The sequence below is a fragment of the Pantherophis guttatus genome, chromosome 7, assembly GCF_059756535.1.
Source record: "Pantherophis guttatus breed Tessera chromosome 7, ASM5975653v1, whole genome shotgun sequence".
NCBI lineage: Eukaryota > Metazoa > Chordata > Lepidosauria > Squamata > Colubridae > Pantherophis > Pantherophis guttatus.
In genome coordinates, this window is record NC_142069.1 from 3411637 (window position 1) to 3437951 (window position 26315).

General features: G+C 44.0%; 1 protein-coding gene across 8 annotated transcripts in view; it reads right to left on the reverse strand.

Annotated features, from left to right (window-relative positions):
* Positions 1–26315, reverse strand: part of LOC117658814 (uncharacterized) — a 131485-nt gene that overhangs the window by 17806 nt on the left and 87364 nt on the right. For all 8 annotated transcript variants that reach the window (XM_087873560.1, XM_087873558.1, XM_087873555.1 and 5 more), the window contains 14 exons: positions 24957–25028; positions 24251–24286; positions 23206–23265; positions 21035–21079; positions 20610–20645; positions 18241–18276; positions 17176–17232; positions 14889–14960; positions 13620–13691; positions 13459–13494; positions 8006–8086; positions 7220–7273; positions 6009–6062; positions 2134–2196 (listed from right to left, as the gene is read on the reverse strand). In XM_087873560.1, the coding sequence (XP_087729686.1) occupies positions 2134–2196; positions 6009–6062; positions 7220–7273; positions 8006–8086; positions 13459–13494; positions 13620–13691; positions 14889–14960; positions 17176–17232; positions 18241–18276; positions 20610–20645; positions 21035–21079; positions 23206–23265; positions 24251–24286; positions 24957–25028 (774 nt within the window). The remainder of the gene's footprint in view (positions 1–2133; positions 2197–6008; positions 6063–7219; positions 7274–8005; positions 8087–13458; positions 13495–13619; positions 13692–14888; positions 14961–17175; positions 17233–18240; positions 18277–20609; positions 20646–21034; positions 21080–23205; positions 23266–24250; positions 24287–24956; positions 25029–26315) is intronic.

Here is a 26315-nt window from a genome sequence, read left to right on the forward strand (position 1 = left end):
GTATTTATTTATTTATTGTGTCATGTTTATGTAGTGTAAATTGTAGGTGGAAACCCTTGGAGAGCTGCATGCAATGAAATTTCATTTTAATGTATGCCAATTGGTGCATTCTATTCTATTCTATTCTATTCTATTCTATTCTATTCTATTCTATTCTATTCTATTCTATTCTATTCTATTCTATTCTATTCTATTCTATTCTATTTTTTATTCTGTTTTGTTCTATTCTATTCTTCTCTGCATTCTATTCTATTCTATTCTATTCTATTCTATTCTATTCTATTCTATTCTATTCTATTCTAACATGGTGGATGGGTGAAAATTTGAGACCGGGTGGGGGGAAATCCAGCTCCCTGTCTATCATTCAGCAGAGGGGTCAAAAGAGTCAAGATGGCGGCCACAAGCGGTCGGATCCAAGCTGTGTCTTTTCTGAAGGCACATTGCAAATAAAAATGGTTTCCGGGCATGGATGATGGAGATCAGAGGTTGGCAGGTTAATCCAACCAGGATGGCTGGGAGTGGGTTTCAGTATGAGTGGGGGGTCTTCCGATAACCCTTCCTATGTCCCCTTGCTATTAAACCCTACTTGGTTTAGAAGATGTTCAAAAACCTTAATCAGTATTTCCCAACCGTATCAACTTGAAGATGGGTGGACTTCAACTCCCAGAATCCCCCAGCCAGCATGATGGCTAGGGAATTCTGGGAGTTTGAGTCCAACCATTTTCAATTGCTCATTGTGGAATTGCTGGCTGGGGAATTCTGGGAGTTGAAGTCCGCCCATCTTAAAGAACATTTTTAAAAATATGTTTGTATTATATATTTTTCTTCCTTTTACATTACAGTTTGCAACAACTCTATACCGGTTTATATCCACAGTTTTTAAACATTTATATATACTATTATATTTACATTATATAGTTATCATACATTTTACATTTTTTGTAACATTACTTATACTTATTTCTAATTTCTATTTCATTGATCGTCTTTCATTGTTAATTTTCTAATCTTTGCATCTACTATCAAGCCAATTACGCCATACATCCCAAATTAAATAGTATTCTGTTTCTCCATTGTCTTTAATTTCCATTGTCAATCTATCTATCTCAGTGCATTCTAATATTTTCTTTATTACCATTTCTTCAGAGGATATATTTCCATTTTTCTAATTTTAAGCATATACAATTCTGTCTGCTATTACTAGGAGCCTGAGTGGAACAGCAGACTAATGCTACTGTTAAAGGTAGTATTTAGCTTCCAGCTGCCTGCAATTACTGCGAGTTCAATTCTCACCAGGCTCAAGGTTGAATCAGCCTGCCATCCTTTCAAAGGTAGGTAAAATGAGGACCCGGTTTGTGGGGGCAATAAGCTGACTTCGTATAAAAATATACAAAAGGATGAAGGCTATTGCTCAATGCATTGTAAGCCGCCCTGAGTCTCCAGAGAAGGGTGGCATATAAATAAATAAATAAAAAATATTGGGGGGTTTTGTAATATTTCTCTGTTAATATGCCTAATAGAAATAGCTCCAGTTTTAACTCTTTTTGATGCTTTACCATTTCCCTCTAACCATTTTTTTAATGTATCTTCTTTCTTATTTTCTTTGAAGAAAAAAGTCAGTTCTTTTTCCACAAATTTTTAAAGATGAGGAAGGAAGGGTATTAATAGTTGAAATAAGAAAGACTAAGAAAGACTCTTCCAAAAACATTTTTTTACAATGATAGATGAATTAAGTTTGCAAGATGCTTGGAGACGAAGATACCCAAAAGAAAAGCAATATACATTTTATTCAAATAAGCGTTTATCGTGGTCAAAAATAGATATGATGTGGATGTCAACAGAATTAATATCTAAAATACAAAAGATTGATATAGAAACAAGTACGTGGGCAGACCACAATCCAATAACAACGACATGGAAGGGACAGAGGAAAAAAATGAGATGGACACTAAATCAAAAACTACTAAATGAAAAGGATTTTCAACAATATATGGAAAAAGAATTGACTTTTTTCTTCATTTTTTTTATCCTTATCCAGTAGTTTTTTGCCGAAGGACAGGTCCACCACATGTGATAGTATGTTCCCTGTATCTGTTTGCATCTTAAAGAACCTTAAAAGGGGTCTGCATTTACCTTTGGTCCCTGGTTTCCTTCTGCACCTGGGATTCCTGGTTTGCCAATGATGCCACCTTCCCCCTGTACGCCGGAGGGGATACAGATAATTTAATTAAGCCTAATGTCCATGAAAACATGGACCAAATGACCATATATTTTTTCCTGGGATCATACAGCTGCCCCCTGCAACTTTGGGAGAAGCTGAAAACTGCCATGCTTGAAGGGACTAGGGACTACGCCCAGGTGAGCTGCATAAATACAGCTTTGGGGGTAGGCCACATTAGGCAAAGCATAGAAAAAGAAGATGAAGTCACAAGTGAGGGAGGGCTGAAGGAAGGAAGGAAAGGAGAAAGGGATGAAGGGAGAGAAGGAGGAAAGAGAGAGCAAGGAAGGAGGGGGAAGGAGAAAGGAAGGAGGGAATGGGAAAAGGGGAAAGGAAGGGAGGGAGGGAGGGAGGGAGGAGAGGGGAAAGAGAGGAGGAGGAAGGAGAAAGGAAGATGGGAAGGAAGAGAAGGAGAAAAGGAGGAAGAAAGGAAGGTAGGAAGGAAGGAAGGGAAGAAGGAAAAGAGAGAGGGAGGGAGGAAAAAGGAAGGAGGGGGAGAATGAAAAGAAGGGATGGAGGGAAGGAGGAAGGAAGGGAAGGAGAAAGGTGGGGAGGGAGGGAGGGAAGAGAGAAGAAGGAAGGAGGGAGGATGGAGGAGGATGGAGAAAAGAAGGAAGGAGGGAGAAGGGAAGGATCCTAGAAGCAGGGGTTACGAAATGAAGAGAAATATCTTTAAATCTAGTTTACACCAGCACCATTCACCCCATCTCTCCATCTCTCTCTCCGTCTTTGTCAATCCTTCCGCCCCATCCATCCGTGGCCTTGTACCCCTGAACTCCCCACTTCTCTCTCCTCCTGCAGATCTCACCAACTCCCTCCCACCTCAACCTTCTCCATCTTCTTCTCTCAACCCATCCTCTCTTCCTCCCCAAGGGGAGCCCGTCCCTATCCATCCTCCGGGTGCCCCCACCTGCTTCCAAGTGCTCCTATTTCCAACCCGTCCCTTCCTTCGGCATTCACTCCACGTTCTCTCGGCACCCACTCATTTTGACTCAGCTCTTCTTGGTTGCATCATCCATCACCCACACTTCGGAAGCAACTACTCGTGCCCACCGCTTCTGAGACACACAGCTGTGACATCCAGGCAGCAAAGTGGGCACAGACCAACACTTACGTAAATGTCTATGGAGATTCTCAGTCATTCGAGGTCAGGGGTCTCCAACCTTGGCAACTTTAAGCCTGGCGGACTTCAACTCCCAGAATTCCCCAGCTGGCTGGGGAATTCTGGGGAGTTGAAGTCCGCCAGGCTTAAAGTTGCCAAGGTTGGAGACCCCTGATCCAGGTCATGTTTGACCCCAAGGTGCTTCCACCCCCCCCCCACTTTGAATGGTGTGGGAGTTTGAATGGACTTCCAAAAATATTGCAAACTACAGGAACCCTTTGCCCCACTCAGGTGGCCCTGAGGACACAGCTAAACTTCCAAGCGGTCTCAACGACCCTCTAAAAAGGAATGCAAATGACCAGCTGTCTGCAAGGAGTATCGATCCTTCCATCCTCCACCATTCAGTCAGAACTGAAGAAGCTTCTCGGATGAGAAGCGAAACGTCTTCAAAGAAAAACCAAGAAAGTTCAGTTGCCTCTTGAAAAAAATGCACCTTTGGGACGACTCTTACGGACCTGCATAAGACTGCGGGTTAAATGGTTTATATAATACGGATGGAGAAATGTTGAGATGTTGGAAGGAATTAGTTCAAAAGGATAAGCAGTGCTTGACTTACCACCGTTCGTTTAGTGACCGTTTCGAAGCTACCACGGCATTGAAAAAAGCGACTTACGGCCTTTTTTCACACTTGCAGCCGTTCCAGTGTCACCGTGTTCAGAATAATCAAAATTCGGACGCTTGGCAACTGGCTTGTATTTATGACGGTTGCAGTGTCCCTGGGGTGGTTCACTTAACAACGGTTGGCAAGAAAGTTCATCAAATGGACACAAATAATATTTAACAGCTGTCTCGCTTAGCGCTGGAAATTTGGGGCTCAATTGTGGTCGTAAGACGAGGACTAGCTGTATATAGGTCCCTCTATAGATAGTCCACGACTTACAACCATATTTTGGACCAGAACTTCTGTCGCTAAGCAGCACAGTTGTTAAGCAGGTCAGGCCTGAATTTACAATCCTTTTTTTGCCAAGGCCTTTTTTTTAGCAAAATCGCTGCTCTTGTTAAATGAATCACAGAGTTGTTATGCATGGCAATTATTAAATGAATCATTACAGTTGTTAAGTTAATAACACGCTTGTTAAGTGAATCTGGCTTCCTCGTTGATTTTGCTCGTCAGAAGGTCGCAAAAGGGGATCAGGCAGCCCCTGGGGACACTGCAACCGTCATAAGTACGAGTCAGCTGCCAAGAGTCTGAATTTTGATCAGGTGAGGATGCTACCACCGTTGTTAAGTGTGAACAACGGTCATAAGCCGCTTTTTTCACCACCGTTTCAACTTCGAACGGTCACTAAATGAATGGTCGAGGACTGCTTAGCCTTTTGAACTAATTCCTGAATCTCTCAACATTTCCCCATCGGTCAAACCTCAAACATACGAAGAACGGTTGCAGGAACTGGGAATGTCTAGTAAAATGAAAAGAAGGACTAAGGGAGACAGGATAGCATCTTCCATTATTTCAGGGGCTGCCACAAAGAAGAAGAAGTTGGGCAACCCTTTGTCTGAAGTGGTGTAGGGTTTCCTGCCTAAGCAGGGGGTTGGACTAGAAGACCTCCAAGGTCCCTTCCAATTCTATTATTCTAATCTATTCTATTTTAAACCATCGTTTATTACACAAGCCCTAATAAATTCAACCACAGTGGACTGAGATGTTCCAGATGTTTACAGATCCTGATAATATTTTGCTCCCTGGTTTTGAAGCCGGAATAGGATGGACGAATCCGGAGAGGCGTCAGTTTGAAAAATCACTTGTCTTATTACTATTATTTTTTGTAATTTATATAATGTAATGACAGAGTTGGAAGGGACCTTGGAGGTCTTCTAGTCCAACCCCCTGCTTAGGCAGGAAACCCTACACCAGTGATGGCTAACCTTTTTGCTGTTGCATGCCAAAAGTGGGGGGTCGCATGGGGGGGGTCGCATGTGTGCGTGCCCACACCCAAAATTCAATGCATCCTGACCCCCCCCTCGTGCATGTGTGCATGCCCCCCCTGCACTCCCCCCGCTTTTGGTATGTGATGGCACAATGGGCCCGGTAGGCCTGTTTTTCGCCCTCTCCAGGCTCCAGAGTCTTCCTTGGAGCCTGGGGAGGGCAAAAATGACCTTCCCCACACTCCCGGAGGCCCTCAGGAGACCGGAAATGGCCTGTTTTCCAACTTCTGGTGGGACTGGAAGGCCCGTTTATCGCCCTCTCCAGGCTTCAGAGCCTTTCTAGGAGCCTGCGGAGGGCGAAAATGGCCTTCGCCACCCCACCCGGAGGCCGGAAACATCCCATTTCCCGATTTCCAGTGAGCGCAGAAGGCCCAAAAATCAGCTGGCGGAGCTGACTTAAGGCCACGCTCACGTGCCCACAGATATGATTCCGCGTGCCACCTGTGGCACACGTGCCATAGGTTCAGCATGGCGGCCCTATACCAAATCTCTTCTTACAAAGTTCTAGTGTTGGAGCATTCATGACTTCTGGTGGCAAGTTGTTCCACTGGTTAATTGTTCTCACTGTTAGGAAATTTCTCCTTAGTTCTAAGTTGCTTCTCTCCTTGATTAGTTTCCACCTGTTGCTTCTTGTCCTGCCCTCAGGTGCTTTGGAGAATAGCTGGACTCCCTCTTCTTGGAAGAACGAGAGGGTCTACTTACCTTCACTCCGTCTGACCCGGGAAATCCCGTCTTTCCTTGCAAACCACGTAAACCCTGAGGATAAAGATCATCAGAATGAAAGACCTTACAGGGAAATACTCAATTTTACAACCCCAATTGAGCCAGAAAATTTCTGTGGCTTAACGAGACATTTGCTAGGTGACTTTTGCCCCGTATTACAAACTTTCCTGCCTCCGTTGTTAAGCGAATCACTGGACTTGATGAGTTAGTAAGCTGGTTGCTAAGTGAATCTGGCTTCCCCGTGGATTTTGGCTTGCCAGAAGGTTGCAAAAGGGGATCGCGTGACTTTAGGATGCAGTATCGGTCGTAAATATGAACCCGTCGCCAAGCATTTTGATCACACGATCAAAGGTCGTAAAACGGTCACAAGCCCCTTTTCTCAGCACCGCTGTAACGTTGAACGGACGCTAAATGAGCTGTGGTAAGTCAGGGGAACTATCTGTAATGACAGTGCACCCTTCAAGTCTTCGACCCGCGAGAAAAAGGGGCCGTAAGGGACACAGAGCACGGGCTACTTTTTGGGTGGCTGGCACGTTTTTGGGAAAGCCGGAAGAAAGTAAGTAAGTAAGAAAATGGAAGGGAAAAAGCAAGTTGAAGGAATCGGAGTGGGCAAATTTGCAGGCTGAGAATTGAAGTCCGCTCGTCTTTCCAGAGGCCAGGTTTGAGAAACTCCAGATTAAAAACCTTGCCTTAAATAAATTAACAACCGGTTCCCTGCCCTAATGATAGGCTGGGTGGGCGTGGCCATGGTGGGCGTGGTCAGGGGGTGTGACAGGCAGCACTTGGCCTCCTGCACCCCCCTGTGAGGAAAAATGGGCCGTGGCCCCCCCCTGCACCCCGTTTTGGGCCTAGTAGGCCTCCCTGTAGTCTTCTGGGAGCAAAAATGGGCTGTGCAGGGCCCGTTTTCCACCTCCCCGTGCTCCGGAGGCTCTCCGGAGGCTGGAAATAGGCCCATTTTCGCCCTCCACAGGCCTCTGGAAGGCCCGTTTTCCACCTCCCCGGGCTCCACGTGTCACCTGCACTTACCTGGAATCCAAAAAGGGTTCCATGGGGACTCCTGGGAGGGGAAGGGCGGGGCCAGCCGGTCGTCGGAACTACAGGTTCGCCAAACCGGATGTAAAATTAACATGCGGCTCGCCCGAACCTGTACGAACCGGCTGAATCCCACCTCTGCTTATAACACACCTTACCTTTGAACCTTTCCGCCCAGTGTCTCCAGCCAATCCAGGAAGTCCTTTTTCACCCTAAAAAAGACGGAATCAACGCAATTCACTTGGGAGGAAGAAAAACAGCAAAACTCGCGTACGAACCTCCCCTCCTTGAAACCCACCCCCCCAATAAAATTTTGAGGAGCATAATAAAATTTGCTCAGTTGTTAAAACTGGCCAATGTCTGATTTGGGTACATCTTAAACTTCAGGTTTTGTGAATTTTCAGTGGAAGGTCGTGATTTTCACTTCTGGTTTTGCTAGGAACCAGCTGCGGTGTCGATTGAAGCTGTGTATTTGGGGGGGGTGGGCTCCCATTTAGCAAAGTCGACCCCTTACATCAAGCCATAAAGATTGCAAGAAGCAATCAACCCTCTTGCTGTCTTCCCCCCCCCCCCCCCGTGGGAAGATAAATGAGATATTGTCATTTGCCTGAGATTCATTAGTTAAAGATGAATGAACAAAAAACATTCAGGGGTCAATTATAAGCAAGGAGAAAACTGTCCTTAAAAATCACTGATGTTGTTCCCTAGTTGGGTCATGAAATGTCTGCAGGAAAACAACCAAGCTCAGAGAGCACCAAGGATCCCCCAGTCCTTCTCCTCCTTCTCCTTCTCCTTCTCCTTCTCCTTCTCCTTCTCCTTCTGAGCCAGGCAATGCTAAAGCAAACCTCACTCCCCTCTAGCACTGATGTTGTTACCTAGTTGGCTAATGAAATGTCTTGAAGAAAACAAGCAAGCTCAGAGAGCACCTTACTAAAAATCCTTACCGGCTCTCCTTTTTGCCCCTGCATGCCTCGATCTCCTTTTTCCCCTTTCGCTCCATTCCTCCCATTCAGACCCGCAGTTCCCTGTAAGGAGTCAATTTTATTTATTCACAGTCGAGGTCTGGGAAACCGTCAAGGGCTTTGAAACCTGGGTAGAGAAACTAAATAGATAAAGTATAGGAAATACAGGAAGCCCTCAACCTATAAATGAGCCCAAAATTGTGGCCGTAGTGTGTGGCGGTCATTAAGCAACTCATCTGATTTTACTTTTTTTTTTTGCAGTGGGCATTAAGTGAACACCGTGATCGTGAGGTAAACCAACAATTCACTATGGGCTGGTTTTGCCAAAACTCTAGTAAAATGCTATCACAGAACTGTGCAATGCCACAAATACAACCCAGATAAAGATAGATAGACAGACGACAGACAGATAGATAGATAGATAGATAGATAGATAGATAGATAGAGATGATGGATGGATAAATAGCCAGATAGAGATGGAGAGAGAGAGAGAGAGAGATGGATAGAGAAAGATGATGGATGGATGGATAGATATAGAGATAGAGATAGATTGATGGCTAGAGAGAGAAATGATAGATGGATAGAGAGAGAGAGAGATAATGGATGGATAGATAGTTAGATAGCTAGATAGAGATGGATGGAGAGAGAGATGGATAGAGAGAGATGATGGATGGATGGATAGATATAGAGATAGATTGATGGATAGAGAGAGATGATGGATAGATAGATAGAGATAGAGAGAGATGTTGGATAGATAGATAGAGATAGAGAGAGATGATGGATGGATAGATAGATAGCTAGATACAGATGGATGGAGAGAGAGAGAGATGGATGGATAGATATAGAGATAAAGATAGATTGATGGCTAGAGAGGGAGATGATAGATGGATATATATATATATAGAGAGAGAGAGAGAGAGAGAGAGAGAGAGATTGATTGATGAATTGAGAGAGAGATGATAGATGGATAGAGAGAGAGAGAGATGATGGATGGATAGATAGATAGATAGATAGAGATGGATGGAGAGAGAGAGATGGAGAGAGAGAGATGATGGATGGATGGATATAGATAGAGATAGAGATAGATTGATGGCTAGAGAGAGATGATAGATGGATAGAGAGAGATAGAGAGAGACTGATTGATGAATAGAGAGAGATGATGGATATATATATATATAGAGAGAGAGATGGATAGAGAGATATGAGAGAGAGAGAGAGAGAGAGAGAGATGGATAGAGAGATATGATAGATGGTTTGGTTGGTTGGTTGGTTGGATAGATAGATGATAGATAGATAGATAGATAGATAGATAGATAGATAGATAGATAGATAGATAGATACAGAGAGAGATGATCAATGGATGGATGGATAGGTTGGGAGAGAGAGAGAGGGAGGGAGGGAGAGAGAGAGATGTTTGGAAGAAGAGAGGAAAAAAGAGAGTGAAAAAAAGAGACAGAATAAACCTGATAACTGATAAAATAGAAGAGCGTGAGAGGCCCAGGGTCTTTCACCTGCTTAATTCCTTTCCTTTGGAATTAAAAATTCGATGACCCCACCCTACCCCACCCCCCCACCTCTTTGCAAGGTAATGAGCGGAAAGGATCCTGCTGCCTCCAAGTGAAGGGCAGGCGTGTATGATCGCGGAGGCCGATTACACGGTGAATCAACAGCCTCTAATAGCACATCCATTTCCAGCGATTTGTTGGGCGAGAAGCATATATTTATTGCCTTCTGTTTCATTCTCTCTCTCTCTCTCTTTTGCACAAGATAAGTAGCAAGTTCTCTTTTTTTTATTCTTTTAAGTGGTGCTTGCATTGCAGGGAGACGTTTGAGAAAACAACAGGGACGTGTCCTAACAGTAAAAGACCTGCAGATTTGCAAAGTCTGGTCATTCTCCTTTGGCGTCCACAGGAAGGGGGTCAAAAAAGTCAAAATGGCAGCCCTGCGACCCAGGCTCCGCCCCTTTTCACCTGCGTTGCAACGGTGTTCTGTTGAGATGGCGGTTGACTTACAACTGCAACCGAGCTCAACAACGTCCGTCGCGAAGAGTCGTTAAGTGAGTTTCGTCCCATTTTTGCGACTTTCTTTTTTGCCGCGATCAAGAGAATCACCTAGTCATTAAGTGAATTCAGCCTCGCCCACTGACTTTGCTTGTCGGAGGCTGGCTGGGGAGGTCGTGAAAGGGGATCACTGGGACACCGTCATAAATATGAGTCAGTTGCCAAGTGTGACCGTGGGGGTGCTGCAACGGTCGTAAGTGTGAAACTCGGTCATAAATCATTGTTTTTCAATGCCATTCGAACTTCAAAGGACACTAAACGAATGGTTGTAAGTCCTGTACAGGTAGTCCTCGACCTACGACCACAATTGCACCCAAAATTTATGTTATTAAGTGAGACACTGGTTAAGTGAGTTTTGCCCCATCTTAAGACCTTTCCTGCCACCGTTGTTAAGTGAATCATTGGTTGTTAAGTGAATCTGGCTTCCCCCATTCCCTTTGCTTGTCGGAAGGTCGCAAAAGGGGATCAACGTGACCCCAGGACGCTGCACCCGTCATAAATATGAGTCATTTGCCAAGCGTCTGAATTTCGATCACATACGAACTGCAACGTGTCCTTGAACTTACAACAGTTCGTTTAGTGAACGTTCGAAGTTACAACCGCACTGAAAAAAGTGACATACGACCATTTTTCACACTTACGATCGTTGCAACATCCCCCTGGTCACATGATCAAAAAATTCAGAGGCTTGGCAACTGACTTGTATTTATGACAGTGGCCATGTCCCCGGGGGTCACGTGATTTCCCCCCATTTTGCGACCTTCTAACGAGCAAAGTCCACGGGGAAGCCAGATTCACTTAACAACCCTGTCTCACAAGCGTGGCTTGGTGGGGGTGGTAATGTGACTGGGTGGGTGTGGCCAACTGTTTTTATTTATATTTTTAAAAGCATTTTTTCTATAACCTTAAGAGGTTGCAGAAAAAAAATGCTTTTAGAAGCCTCTGACGATCAGGCAACTCAGCTGGGATCGTCTGAGGCTTTTAAAGGCATTTTTTTTTTCTACACCCTCTTCGGCTGAAGAGGTTGCGGAAAAAAATGCTTCTAGAAGCCTCTGACGATCCCAGCTGAGCCGCGCGATCATCAGAGGCTTTTTTTTTTAACTTTTAAAAGCATTTTTTCAGCCGAAGAGGTTGTAGAAAAAATACTTTTAAAAGTAAAAAAAAAAAGGAAGCCTCTGATGAGGTGAGTGGGGTAAGTGAGCGGCGACCGGGCAGGGGACCGGTTCGCGGGCGTGGCCAGCCAATGTTATTACCGGTTCTCCGAACTACTACAAATTTTTACTACCGGTTCTTGCGAACCGGTGCGAACCGGGAGCAACCCACCACTGAACCGTGCCAAGAAAGGTTGTGAAATGGTAAGCAACGCTCGCTTAACAGATGTCTCGCTTAGCAACAGAAATTTGGGCTCAGTTGTGGCTGTAGGTCGAGGACTACCTGCATAGGGTTTCCTGCTAGAAGACCTCCAAGCAGGTCCCTTCCCATTCTGTCATTCTGCTATTCTTGGATGGGAGGCCACCAGGTGATCATCTAGATTGAGAAATGGAAACACCGCAGAAAAAAAACCAAGCGACTTCTTCATTATCTCCAAGAACATCACCAAGAATGATAAAAAAGGCATTTTTATCCCTTTGACTGAAGGGATAAAAAGGAAGTCGGGAAAGAGTTTACGTCACAGGAGAAAGTCTGCAGCCTGCCTCTCCCTTAACAAACAAGGCCCAGGCTCGAGTCATGCAAACAGCTGGTAATATTTATCCTCTGGTATTGGCCTTTTAAGCGCACCCAAGATAAATAAAATCACGATACAGAAAGCCTCAATAAAGGCCATTTAGCAAAAGGGAATGATTGATCAAGTGCTGGAAAGAGCAAATAGGACATCATAAATGAAACAGAAGATCTGGCGGAAGAGAGATGGGGAAAAATACAGGCAGTCCTCGACTTACGACTAGAATGGGGCCTAACATTTCTGTGGTTAATCGAGACATTTGCTAAGTGGATTTTGCTCCATTTGGCAAACTTTCTTGCCACAGTGGTTAAGTGAATAACTGCAGCTGGGATTGCAAGAAAAAGAAGGAAGGAAGGAAGGAAGGAGGGAGGGAGGGAGGGAGGGAGGGAGGGAGGGAGGGAAGGAAGGAAGGAAGGAAGGAAGGAGGGAGGGAGGGAGGGAGGGAGGGAGGGAGGGAAGGAAGGAAAAGGAAGGAGGGAGGGAGGGAGGGAGGGAAGGAAGTAAGGAAGGAAGGAGGGAGGGAGGGAAGGATGGAAGGAAAAGGAAGGAGAGAGGGAGGGAGGGAGGGAGGGAAAGGAAGGAAGGAAGGAAGGAAGATTATTTCCAAATTACAATAAATCCAAAATATTGAATGAATGAATGATATCCAGTTTACAACAAAATCAATGGAAGGGAGGAAGGGAGGGAGGAAGGAAAAGGAAGGAAGGAGGGAGAGAGGGAAGGAAGGAAGGAAAGAGGGAGGGAGGGAGGGAAGAAAGGAATAAGATGATTTCCAACTTATAATAAATCCAAAATATTGAAAATGAATAAATAAGATGACACCCAACTTACAGCAAAATCAATGAAAGGAAGGAAAAGGAAGGAAGGAAAAGGAAGGAAGGAAGGAAGGGAAGGAAGGAATGAGATGATTTCCAACTTATAATAAATCCAAAATATTGAAAATGAATAAATAAGATGACACCCAACTTACAGCAAAATCAATGAAAGGAAGGAAAAGGAAGGAAGGAAAAGGAAGGAAGGAAGGAAGGGAAGGAAGGAATGAGATGATTTCCAACTTATAATAAATCCAAAATATTGAAAATGAATAAATAAGATGACACCCAATTTACAGCAAAATCAATGAAAGGAAGGAAGGAAGGAAAAGGAAGGAGGGAAAGAAGGAAGGAAGGAAGGAAGGAAAAGGAAGGGAGGAAAGAGGGAGGGAGGAAGGGAAGGAAGGAAGGAATAAGATGACTTCCAACTTATAATAAATCCAAAATATTGAATGAATGAATAAATAAGATGACACCCAATTTACAGCAAAATCAACAAAAGGAAGGAAGGAAGAAAGAAAGAAAGGAAGGAAGAAAGGAAGGAAGAAAGGAAGAAAGGAAGAAAGGAAGAAAGGAAGAAAGGAAGAAAGGAAGGAAAGAATAAAATGATTTCCAATTTACAATAAATCCAAAATATTGAATGACTGAATAAATAAGATGACACCGAACTTACAGCAAAATCAATGGGAAGGAGGGAGGGAGGAAGGAAGGAAGGAAGGAAGAAGGAAGGAAGGGAGGGAGGGAGGGAGGGAGGGAGGGAGGAAGGAAGGAAGGAAGGAAGAAGGAAGAAGGAAGGAAGGAAGGGAGGAAGGAAGGAAGGAAAGATGACTTCCAACTTACAGCAAATCCAATCAGACCAGGTTCTCCAATTTCACCCTGCCCAGGAAAACAAAATCACAGGGACAATTTTAAAGGCCCAAAAGAGCATCATGAACTTGCCATCCTAAATGGACCGTAGTCGGTTTGTATTTCGTCGAAATCTCAAGAGTTGTTCCACTGACCTTCTGCCCCACCGGTCCTCTCCTGCCAAATAAACCCATGACTCCTTTGGCCCCCGGATCTCCCTTCATCCCCTAGTGGAAAAAAGAAAAAAATATAGGCAATTTCTCTCCTGTTTTTTTTTTTTTTTTAACTTCACAACCGCCTTGCTGAAGCAATGGACATTCTGTTCCCAGTCGTGGTCGTAAATCGAGGACTGCCCATATTGTGATTTGAGATTAGGTGGGGGAGAATCTGCTTCTGCTGTGGCGCTTAATCGATTTTTGATGACAGCTTTTCAGAGGTGGGTTTCAGCCGATTCTGACCAGTTCTGGAGAATCGGTAGTGGTAATTTTGAGTAGTTTGGCGAACCGGCAAATACCACCTCTGACTGGCCCCGCCCCCATCTATTCTCTGCCTTCCAAGTCCCAGCTGATCTGGGTCTTCTTTTGTTGCCCTGCACATGGAGCTGGAAAGCAGGTTAGTGGGGTGGGGTGGAAATGGAGATTATGCAGTATCCTTCCCCTGGAGTGGGGTGGGAATGGGGATTTTGAAATATCCTTCCCCTGGAGTTGGGTGGAAATGGGGATTTTACAGTATCCTTCCCCTGGAGTGGGGTGGAAATGGAGGTTTTGCAGTATCCTTCCCCTGGAGTGGGATGGGAATGGAGATTTTACAGCATCCTTCTCCTGGACTGGAGTGGATTTTAGAGTATCCTTCCCCTGGAGTGGGGTGGAAAAGGAGATTTTACAACATCCTTCCTTCCTCTGGAGTGAGGTGGAAATGAGGATTTTACAGTATCCTTCCTCTGGAGTGGGGTGGAAAAGGAGATTTTACAGTATCCTTCCCAGAGGTGGGTTTCAGCAGGTTCTGACCAGTTCTGAAGAACTGGCAGTGGAAATTTTGAGTAGTTCGGAGAACCGGTAGTAAAAATTCTGACTGGCCCCAACCCCATCTATTCTCTGCCTTCCGAGTCCCAGCTGGTCAGGAGGAAATGGGGATTTTGCAGTATCCTTCCCTTGAAGTGGGGAGGGAATGGAGATTTTACAGTATCCTTCCCCTGCCACGCCCACCAAGCCACGCCACCAAGCCACGCCCACAGAACCGGTAGTAAAAAATTTTGAAACCCACCACTGATCCTTCCCCTGCCACACCCACCAAGCCACACCCACAGAACAGATAGTAAAAAAAAAAATGAATCCCACCACTGCAGCTTTTCACTTGGACAGAGACCTAATTTTTCCTCTCCCCCCCCCAAAAAAATTAAAGATACAGAAATCTTTAAAAAATACCTTTTCTCCAAAAGGTCCGTCTTCCCCTTTCTCACCCTTGTCTCCATCAAAACCAGGAAGACCCCGTTCCCCCTGAATTAAAAAAAATATATATACAAATTTGTTTGCTTTAAGATGGAAAATAATATTAACAATAATGTAAACTGTGCTTGTCTTGGATTAACCACGATTAAGAGTTAAAAAGAGAGACTGAGAGAGAGAGAAAGAGAGAAAGAAAGAACTTCCTTCGGTCTTTAAAGTCTTCTCCTTCTGTTGGTTGTTGTAGGCATCTCCCGGGATGAGCTAAAGCCTAACTTCTCCGTATCTTGGGCTTTCACCAAGACAGTATTATTTCTACAAAGAAACTTTTCTGGAGGAACAAGAAAGGACGTGATTGCCGTCCGACAGGATGGACAGAACAAACTTCATCTGGGTTTGCTGGGGTTCTCTGAGCTGGGTGGTTTTCCTGAAGACGTTTCATGACCCAACTAGGTAACATTATCAATGCTAGAAGGGAATGGAGTTTGCAGAAAGAGGAAAAGGAGGAGGAGAGGAAAAAATGGGTCTTTTGATATTTTCTGAACTTGGTGGTTTTCTTGCAGACATTTCATGACCCAGCTAGGTAACATCATCAGTTCTAGAAGGTTATGGAGTTTGCAGAGAGAGGAGGAGGAGGAAAACATGGATCTTTTGATAGTTTCTGAGCTTGGTCGTTTTCTTCCAGACATTTCATGACCCAGCTAGGTAACATCATCAGTGCTAAAAGGGAATGGAGTTTGCAGAGAGATGAGGAGGAGGAGGAGGAGGAGGAGGAGGAGGACTGTGTTGTCCTTGGTACTCTCTGAGCTTGGTTGCTTTCTTGCAGACATTTCATGACTCAACTAGGTAACATCATCAGTTCTAGAAGGTTATGGAGTTTGCAGAGAGAGGAGGAGGAGGACTGTTTTGTCTTTGGTACTCTCTGAGCTTGGCTGTTTCCTTCCAGACGTTTCATGACCCAACTAGGTAATCGGGAAAGCGGTTAGCTCTCTGATTATTACACCCCAATCAAGGAACTACCAACCCAGGAAAACAATCAAAGGGTAAACAATAGCCTAACCAAGAACTCTCCGACCAACACTGATAGGACATGCCGCTTGTATCAGTGGTGAAATCCCATTTTTATTACTACCGGTTCTGTGGGCGTGGCTTGGTGGGCGTAGCAGGGCCCAAAATCCCCATTCCCTCCCCACTCCTGGGGAAAGGATATTGCAAAATCTTCATTCCCACCCCACTCTGGGGCCAGCCAGAGGTGGTATTTGCTGGTTCTCCGAACTGCTCAAAACCAGATATAAGTTGGACATGGATATAAAGATGAATTGTTTATCTGGAAATTAAATTTGCGCTGACATAATAGATCTGTTTAGATTAAGATGCTAGAATTCATGTTAAAACTTTTTTTTTCTTCTCTTCGTGTTTTGATTTTTAGGTTTAAAAGATGTAATGGAAAATGGGAATGGAGCTTGTTAAAAGAATGTAAGCTTTGTACCTATTTATGACTGGATCGAGACTTTGTTCTTGAAAGTTATATTTTATGTTTATGTTTGAGAAAATAAAAATAATAATAATAATAAAAAAAATCCGCTAACGGTTCTCCAGAACCTGTGAGAACCTGCTGGATTTCACCCCTGGCTTGTATACAAACAGAGAGCATTTCCCACACCCTCCAGCACTGATGATGTTCCCTGGTTGGGTCATGAAATGTCTGCAAGGAAACCCACAAGCTCAGAGAGCACCAAGAAGGACCCCGCTCCCGGTTCAACCCTGAGCTACAAATATTATCTTCGATCTGTAAAGATCTTGTTTCTTCTAACACGGATTAGTTATGTTCTGGCTACATGCTTTGGTGCCTTCCAGATATGTCGGATGTCAGGTCGCAGCCAACACTGATTTCCAGACCCAAAACCCTCCCTTTCCGTTCCCCACTCCCCTGCACTCATTGGCTATCTTCCAAGTCACTCTACCCCTGCTCCAGCTCAAAGGAATTTCCCCCCTCCCATCCCATCTCCCAGGGGATATTATCTCCAGGGAAAATAAGTAGGTGAAAAGTCAAACGTCCCTTTCCAGACGCCTCCGCTTCTCCTTCTTATGTCAGCACTAGAGTAAATGCAGCTTGACGTGCTGACATCCGACGTCCATATAAGATGTTCCTAATCGGGAAAGGAACAGAACAATAGCCACTCCCCCAAAGCCCCTCCCCCCCATCTCAACGAGCTTTGAAGAAAGCAAAAGTTTCATTCCCAACAACAATCAAATCAGCACAACTTACCGGATCTCCTTTGTTGCCTTTGTAGCCTTGAGGTCCAGACATTGTGATCGAATCTCCCTGTGTTTCAAATATACAAGAGAAACGTAGTTTGCACTGGGTGTACCTAGGGTGGAGCTTCTCCACCTTAGCAACTTTAAGCTACGTGGACTTCAACTCCCAGAATTCCCCAGCCAGTCATGCATTGAACAAATGATGGTTGGGAACGGTCCTTGGAGTAACCTTCCCCTGGAGTGGAGAGGGAATGGAGATTTTACAGTATCCTTCCCCTGCCATGTCCACCGAGCCACACCCACAGAACCCGTAGTAAAAATTTTTGAAACCCACCACTGAACAGAGTGTTTAGTTACGTTCTGTTCTAGTGGAACAGAACAGAACAAAACAAAGTAGGACGGCACACGATTGCATTCCATCGCTGTTGCATTGCATCTGATTTCTCTGTCTTTCTTTGGGCGGCAAACACAGCCTGCCAGTTCTCCCTCTCACAATAATCTTGTGAGGTAGGCTGGGTTGAGAGAGAGGGATTGGCAGGAGGCCATGAATTGGGCTTCCAGGACTGGGTGGGTTGGGAGGGCTTGACCCCGAATTGTCCAGCTTCAGGTCCAACATTTTCACCATCACTTTCATCACAAGCTCTTGGTGGGATCAATCGATTGATCGATCGATCGATCGATCGATCAATCAATCAATCAGAATAGAGTTCGAAAGGGATCTTGGAAATCTTCTAGTCTAAAGCCTCCCCCCTGCTCAAGCAGGAAAGCCTATACCATTTCAGACAGGGGGCTGCCCAGTTGTTAGAAATTCTGTTTATATAAAGCACCACACAGAGCAAAGAGTACAATCACCATGTGTTTTACTGCTCAACTATTTTAACTCTTAACAGGAAACGGGAAACTCTGCTTAGAACAAAAGAGCAGAGTATATACCATAGATCCAAACGTGTCAACACTGCCATCTACTGCCTGTAGTTGTTGCATAAAAATACATTCCAACAATGAATTCCAACCCCAGCCCCTCCTTAAAAACCTCCAGCCCACCTGCCCCATTCCCAACTTGGATCTCACTTACTTTCTCTCCTTTGAGACCAGGAACACCAAAGTCACCCTAAAAATGAAAAAAAGAAGGAATGGCAGATGGATTTATGTGGGTTTTGTTACACAGGAATTTACAGGTCCTCCTTGACTTACTACAACAGTTGATTTAGTGACCGTTTGAAGTTACAGCAGCACTGAAAAAAGTGACTTAAGGACTGTTTTTCACACTTACAACCATTGCAACAATCCCGTGGTCATGGGATCAAAATTCAGAAGCTTGGCAGCTGGTTCATGTTTATGACTGTCGCCATGTCCCAGGATTATGTGATCCTTTTGGTGACCTTCTCACAAGCAAAGTCAATGGGGAAACCAGATTCACTTAACAATCGTGTTGCTAACTTAACAACCGGAGTGATTCACTTAACAACTGTGGCAAGAAAGGTGGTAACATGAGGCAAAACTCACCGAACAGCTGTTTCACTTAACATTTCATTCCCCGGTCCTCTGGGGATGATGGGCATTGTAGTCCAATCCCTCCAGAGGTTACCGAGTTAAGAAATTAGCATCAAAGATATTATTCTTGGTTTCTTTGTCATTTTTTCCAACCGTTTGTGGATTTTAGTCCAATATCTTTTAGCTTCTGCACATGTCCACCACATACAGTAATATGAGCCCGGAGTCTGATGACACTTCCAACATTTCTCCGATTTATTGGGGATTTTACCAGAAATATACAATAGAGAAACGAGATATTTAATTGTGAATGTTTTAATGGCGGCTAGAATTGTATTTGCTAGAAACTGGAAAGGTGAGAAGATACCCACGGATGACGATGTTATCAAGAAAATTTTGGAGTGTGCTGAAATGAGTAAATTGACATTTGAAATTAGGGAACAAGAAGATAAACAATATTATTTGATATGGGATTTATTTTATCAGTGGTTAGACAAGAAAGAATGGAAATGAAATATGAAATATGAAATGGATAAGATAATAAAACATATAAAGGGTTTTTTCCCCCCCCTTATAGAGGACAATTTACTGTTAAATAATTGGTAAATGAGAATAATAATGTAATGAACTGTTAAATAAGAAAATGTTGGATAGAGGATTAAGCACAAAAGATTTGTAACCGATCAATACACTTTCTGTAATTGTAATGGATGATAATTGTTTTATGTTTTGTTTAAAAAAAAAAAATCCAAAAAAAAGATATTATTCTTAATATTTTTATTCTTAGCATTTTTAAAAAATATTAATTTTTCAATTTTTCATAAGCTGAAGATTACCTATATCAGATTGGTTTCCGGCAGTGATAATAACAGCACAAAACTGTTGTCAGAGTTCCAAGTAACTTCTTTCGTTGGGGGTGTTACCTGGAACCCTGACATTAACCTGAATCTCTATGCCCATGATGGCGAATCTATGGCACGCGTGCCACAGGTGGCCCGTGGAGCCATATCTGTGGGCACGTGAGCGTTACCCTAGCTCAGTTCCAGCGCGCATGTGCGTGCCGGCTAGCTGATTTTCGGGCCTTACGGGCCCACTGGAAGTCGCGGAAATGGGCCATTTCTGGCCTCTGGAGGGCCTCCAGGGAGGTGGGGAAGGCTGTTTTTGCCCTCCCCAGTGTCAGCACTTCAACATCGAAACTTGACACCTAGAAAGCCTCTGGAGCCTGGGGAGGGTGAAAAAACGGGCCTATCTGACCCCAAAACGGGCCTATCTGGTGGGGTGTGCGCATGTGCGGGGCACATAGAATTATGGGTGTGGGCACACGCATATGCGACCCCCCCCGCCTTCCCCCCGCTTTTGGCACTTGATGGCAAAAAGGTTAGCAATTCCCGCTCCCATTTTCCCACAGAAGAAAATGTGGCAGGCCTGAAGGCCCACAGGTAAAACATGGTTTCCAGGTTTGACACTTATCTCAATGAAAATTAGAGGGACGGGCCAAAATCCAATCGAATTTATGTTTCTAGGAATATCACGTGCACCAGTGGTGGGTTTCAAAATTTTTTGCTACTGGTCCTGTAGGCGTGGCTTGGTGGGTGTGGTGTGGCTTGGTGGACATGGCAGGGGAAGGATACTGTAAAATCTCCATTCCCACCCCACTCCAGGGGAAGGATACTATAAAATCCCCATTCCCTCCCCAATCCAGGGGAAGGTTACTGCAAAATCCCCATTTCCTCCCGATCAGCTGGGACTCGGGAGACAGAGAACAGATGGAGGCGGGGCCAGTCAGAATTTTTACTACCGGTTCTCCGAACTACTCAAAATTTCCGCTACCGGTTCGCCAGAACTGGTCAGAACCTGCTGAAACCCACCTCTGACGTGCACTCAAAAACAATCAGAAAATAAAAGAAATGTTTGCCCTTATAACACATGTTTGAATTTTGTTCTTCTTACCTTCTCTCCTTTTAAACCAGCAGGCCCTTTCTCTCCCTGGAAAACAAAGGAACAAAACCTGGCATTTAATTTAATTTAATTTCATAATTTAATTTTTCTTTATTTTATTCTTTTATTCTATTCTATTCTTTTATTTCATTTTTTATTTTATGTTTCATTTTATTCATTCTTTTATTTTTTATTCTTTTATATATTACATTTTATTCTTTTAGTTCTTTTAATTTTTACGCTGCCTGTCATGCTATCTATCACATGAAACCTGGGCAGCTTATAACAGGGCAAAGCATTAAGAAATTAAAATAATAAATTATTCAATTAAACAATCCATGTTTAAAATGTAAAATAATAATGAAGATAGGGCCTCGCATGCTTTGACTCTTCTCTTCAACGGGCTGATGGGCTCCAGAATCGCCGGGCAAACCTACCGTCACCCCCAGAGGCCCCCGAAGACCGACAGTTCCTTCTTCCCCCTGTTCAAAAGAGGTCAGATTGGTGTCAGTGGTTGTAAATATGTGATATCCCCCCAAAAGTTATATACTAGTCCTCGATTTACGACAAATTGATGTTGCTAAGCAAGACATTTGTTAGCTGCCCCATTTTATGACCTTTCTGGCCACCGTCGTTAAGTGAATCACGACAGTTGTTAAGTCAGTCACACCGTTGTTAAATGAATCTGGCTTCCCCACTGATTTTTGCTTGTCGGGAGGTCGAAAAAGGGGATCACGTGACCCCCCGGGACACTGCTACCGTCATAAATACAGGTCATCCTCGATTTACGGCCATAATTGGGTGGCAAGTTCGAGTCCCGCCTTAGGCACGAGAGCCAGCGGAGCGACTTTGAGCCAGTATCCCCCCTCTCTCAGCCGAACCCACCTCACAGGGTGGTTGTTGTTGTTGTGAGGAAAATAGGAGGATATGGTGTGCGTTCGCCACCTTGGGCGGCGAGTTCGAGTCCCGCCTTAGGCACGAGAGCCAGCGGAGCGACTTTGAGCCAGTACCCCCCCCCTCAGCTGAACCCACCTCACAGGGTGGTTGTTGTTCTGAGGAAAATAGGAGGATGTGGTGTGCGTTCGTCGCCTTGGGTGGCGAGTTCGAGTTCCGCCTTAGGCACGAGAGTCAGCTGAGCGACTTTGAGCCTCTTTCTCTCTCTCTCTCTTCCCAACCCACCTCACAGGATGGTTGTTGTTGTTGTAGGGAAAATAGGGGGATAATGCGTGTGTTCGTCACCTTGAGTTATTTATAAAAATAATAAAGCCCAGAACTAAGTGCATAAATAAATGAACGGAGCTCCAAGTTGTGAATTAAAACACTTTGACAAAAGGCCGCGGCAATTTATTTCCCTTCAGACACTCTCACGCCGTCTTGACTCACTCTGTTTGAACTTCTAATGAATTAATCTCATATTTTAATACCGTCCTGTCGCATTTAAATTCTGCAGGCGGCCTAAAGTTGCTTACCTTTTCGCCCATTAGTCTTTAATGCCCTATTTATATGCCATCGTATTCAAAGTGTCGAGAGAAATAAGGATATTTGGCTTGCTAATTTTTTTAAACGCCTTTGCTCGGCGCTGGGTGTGAGCTACCGAGGAGCTGGTTCCCGAAAATAAAGCCGTTTTTGGACACGTATCCGGAGGTATTCATGACTGAATATTCATTTCTACAGAGGTTGCAAGGGGGATTGAATTCAGATGGTTAGGAGGAAGAGGAGAATTTTAATCTGAATAGTCATCATGGAATCTGGAGAGGGGGAGCACCGCTGGACACAAAACCGTCACTAGAATGCACTCGTGGTTGGTGCAAAGCGACGCAACGTTCTGCAAAACTTGTTGGCTGAGAGGAAAAGGATCCTTCCGGAAGATCTACTTAGTCCAATGTTTCTCAAACTTGGCTACTTGAAGATGGGTGGACTTCCATTCCCAGAATTCCCCACTTTATATACTTTTTATATACTCTTTATATACTTTTCAGGGGCAACCGTTAACCAATCACAATTCACAGAACATTTGAATTTCCCGCACAAAATAGATACATACATAACAGTGTTGGTGACCACCTTTAAAGCGCTCCATGGCTTAGGGCCGGGGTACTTACGAGACCACCTCCTGCCACCAATAGCCTCCCACCGGCCGGTTCGCTCCCACAGAGAGGGCCTCCTCAGGGTGCCGTCAGCCAGACAATGTCGGCTGGCGACCCCCAGGGCGAGAGCCTTCTCTGTGATGGCACCTACCCTCTGGAACAATCTACCCCCAGAGATACGAGTGATCCCAGACCTCCGGACTTTTTGTCGGGCCCTTAAAACCTATTTTTTTCAGTTAGCCGGGCTGGCCTGATTTTATATTGGTTTTAAAATTGATACCGATTTTAATTGAAATGTTTTAAATTATGGGCCAAACTTTATTTAATTATTTTAAAACTATTTTAACTTTTGTGTACAAATGTTTTATTTTTGGCTGTTCACCGCCCTGAGTCCGAAAGGAGAAGGGTGGTATAGAAATTTAAAAAATAAATAAATAAATAAATAAATAAATAAATAAATAAATAAATAAATAAATAAATAAATAAATAAATAAATAAACCCAGTTAGCTGCTCATCTTACCTGTGGTCCAGGAACACCTTGGTAACCTCTGGGACCCAGTTTGCCAAGACCACTCTCCCCCTGCAAAGCAGCCAGAAAATGTGGATTTATGTAGAGAAATACCCAGAATAAGAATAGAATAGAATAGAATAGAATAGAATAGAATAGAATAGAATAGAATAGAATAGAATAGAATATAGAATATAGAAAGTGGAATAGAATAGAATAGAATAGAATAGAATAGAATAGAATAGAATAGAATAGAATAGAATAGAATAGAATATGAAATGGAATAAGGAATAGGATAGGATAGGATAGAATAGAATAGAATAGAATAGAATAGAATAGAATAGAATAGAATAGAATAGAATAGAATAGAATAGAATAGAATAGAATAGAATAACAGAGTCGGAAGGGACCTTCTAGTCCAACCCCCTGCTTAGGCAGGAAACCCTACACCATTTCAGACAAATGATTATCCAACATCTTCTTAAAAACTTCCAGTGTTGGAGCATTTACAACTTCTAGAGGCAAGTTGTTCCACTGGTTAATTGTGGGGTTTGCAAGAAGGAGGAGAAGGAGGAGGAGGATGGCTTCCTTGGTGCTCTCTGAGCTTGGTGGTTTTCTTGCAGACATTTCATTACCCAACTAGGGAACATCATCAAGTGCTAGAAGGGAGTGGGGATTGTGGGAGGAGGAGGAGGAGGATTGTGGCTTCCTTGGTGCTCTCTGAGCCTGCTTGTTTTCATTTCGGACGTTTCATTACCCAACAAGGTAACATCATCAGTGCTAGAAAGGAGTGGGGGGGGGGTTTGCTCTCTTTATATGCTAGTGACTTGTCTTGCACACTTGTCCTGTAGAAACTGTTGTAACTTCAAATGGTCACTCAATGACTGTTGTAAGTCGAGGGCTGCCAACATTATAATTCCAATAAAAATTTTATTTTTTTAAAAAAAGAAGAGAGAAATGGCCTATTCTTACGTAAACCTTCAAGTTGGTGGCCATCTCTACCTGGCGTGTTGAAGCCCTGGCCATCAGGGTTTATCCTAACCAGGTTAGGACTTACCTTGTTGCCTTTCATCCCTGGAGCCCCTGGCTTTCCCTGAAGGAGAAAAAAGACAACGAGAAAACAACACTGTGTCAGAGATTCCCTCGGATCTGCCATTGATCAGAACTGCTCCTCCTCCTCCTCTTCCTCCTCCTCCTCCGCCTCCTCCTGCTCCTCCTGCTCTCCATAAACCTTACTCCCTCCTAGCACTGATGTTGTTACCTAGCTGGGTCATAAAACGTCTGCAAAAAAAAACCCAACCAAGCTCAGAAAGCACCAGAGAGTATCACTGCAGTTATTAAGTGAATCACACGGTTCTTAAACAGATCCAGTTTCCTCCCCATCAGCTTTGCTTGTCAAAAGCCAGCTGGGAAGGCCGCAGATGGGATCACATGATCCCCCAGGATGCCGCAGCTTTTGTACAGGCATGCCAGTTTCCAAGAGCCCGAATTTTGATCATGTGACCCTGGGATGCTGCAAGGAACAGTCATAAATCCCTCTTTTTTCAGTAACTTTGAATGGTCACTAAATGGACGGTTGTAAGTCAAAGATTACCTGAACTGGGCTTCTTAAAAATGATATTTCTATTCTCTCTCTCTCTCTCTCTCTCTCTCTCTCTCTCTCTCTCTCTCTCTCTCTCTCTCTTTCTATTCTCTCTCTCTCTCTCTCTCTCTCTCTCTCTCTCTCTCTCTCTCTCTCTCTCTCATTTCCAAGGCAAACCCACCTCTGTTCCGGGAGATCCAGTAGGTCCTCTCGGTCCCATTGATCCAGGCCGGCCTCTTTTCCCTTGTTCCCCCTGAAAAGAGAATACTTTCAGTGAATATTAATTGGGGGGGGAGGAAGATGCTGATGGAGTCCTTGGTACTGTAGAAAGTTAGCACCCACCTCTCTCCTAGAAGAATGAAATATTTTAGGGAATATTAAAAAGGCAGAATATTATATTTCCCCTAAAAGAGAAAAAGAAAAATCTTAAGGGAGACAGAAACTCAGAGCCCCAGCTCCCTGCCCCCAGCAAGATATTTGATGCCCATCAGAGGTGGTATTCAGCCGGTTCGTACCAGTTCCAGTGGTGGGTTCCTCCTGGTTTGGTCCGGTTCGGCCGAGCCAGTAGTGGTGACGATATGATGTCACCGAACCGGTTCTCCCCCCCCTGCACAAACAGGCAAAGCCCCATCTGCAGGATGTAGGCATCATGCAAAATCACGCTTCCTCCAGTCCATGGAGGTGCCCAAAAGATTGGGGGCAGCTATGCTAAGTGATTTCATTCGCTCTTTCTTTCCTTTCTGCAATAATTTTTTAAAATTTTATTGACAATGTTAAAATACAAATTTCGAAAAAAGAAAAGAGAAAAAAATGCAAAGACAAAGCAAAACTAAATAAGGCATTGCAAAAAAAAATTTTTTTTATAAAAGACAGCCCCCCCCTACACTCATAGATTGTCCTCCCCTTGTTAAATACTGATAAATAACTAAATATTATTTATTTATTTATTTATTAGTTTGCACATCAATTTCAGAGATAAGGAAATGACATCGCATTGCAGTTGTTATTAACCAGAAGAAGAAGAAAGAGGTGCTCCAGAAATGGGGAAACAAATAAACCCAAGAGAGAAGCGAACATTCCAGTTTTCTCCTAATTTATTTATTTATTTATTGGTTCGATTTTATATGCCGCCCTTCTCCGGAGACTCAGGGTGGCTTACAATGCGTTAAGCAATAGCCTTCATACTTTTGTATATACCTGCTTAGTAGGGCTTTCGGCCCCCCCCCCAAGCGGTGTTCTTTTTTATACAGCCCCCACAAACCGGGTCCTCATTTTACCTACCTCGAAAGGATGGAAGGCTGAGTCAACCTTGAGCCTGGTGAGATTTGAACTTGCAGTAATTGCAGGCAGCTGGCAGCTAAATACTATTTTAACAGTAGTTTAGTCCACTGTACCACCAGGCTCCTTGAAATATATTTCAAGAATAATAATTCTTGAAGAGCCTTGGTACTACAGTGGTTTAAAGCACCCTGTTATTAACACAGCTGCCTGCAATTTACTGCTGGTTCGAATCTCTCCAAGGCTCAAGGTTGACTCAGCC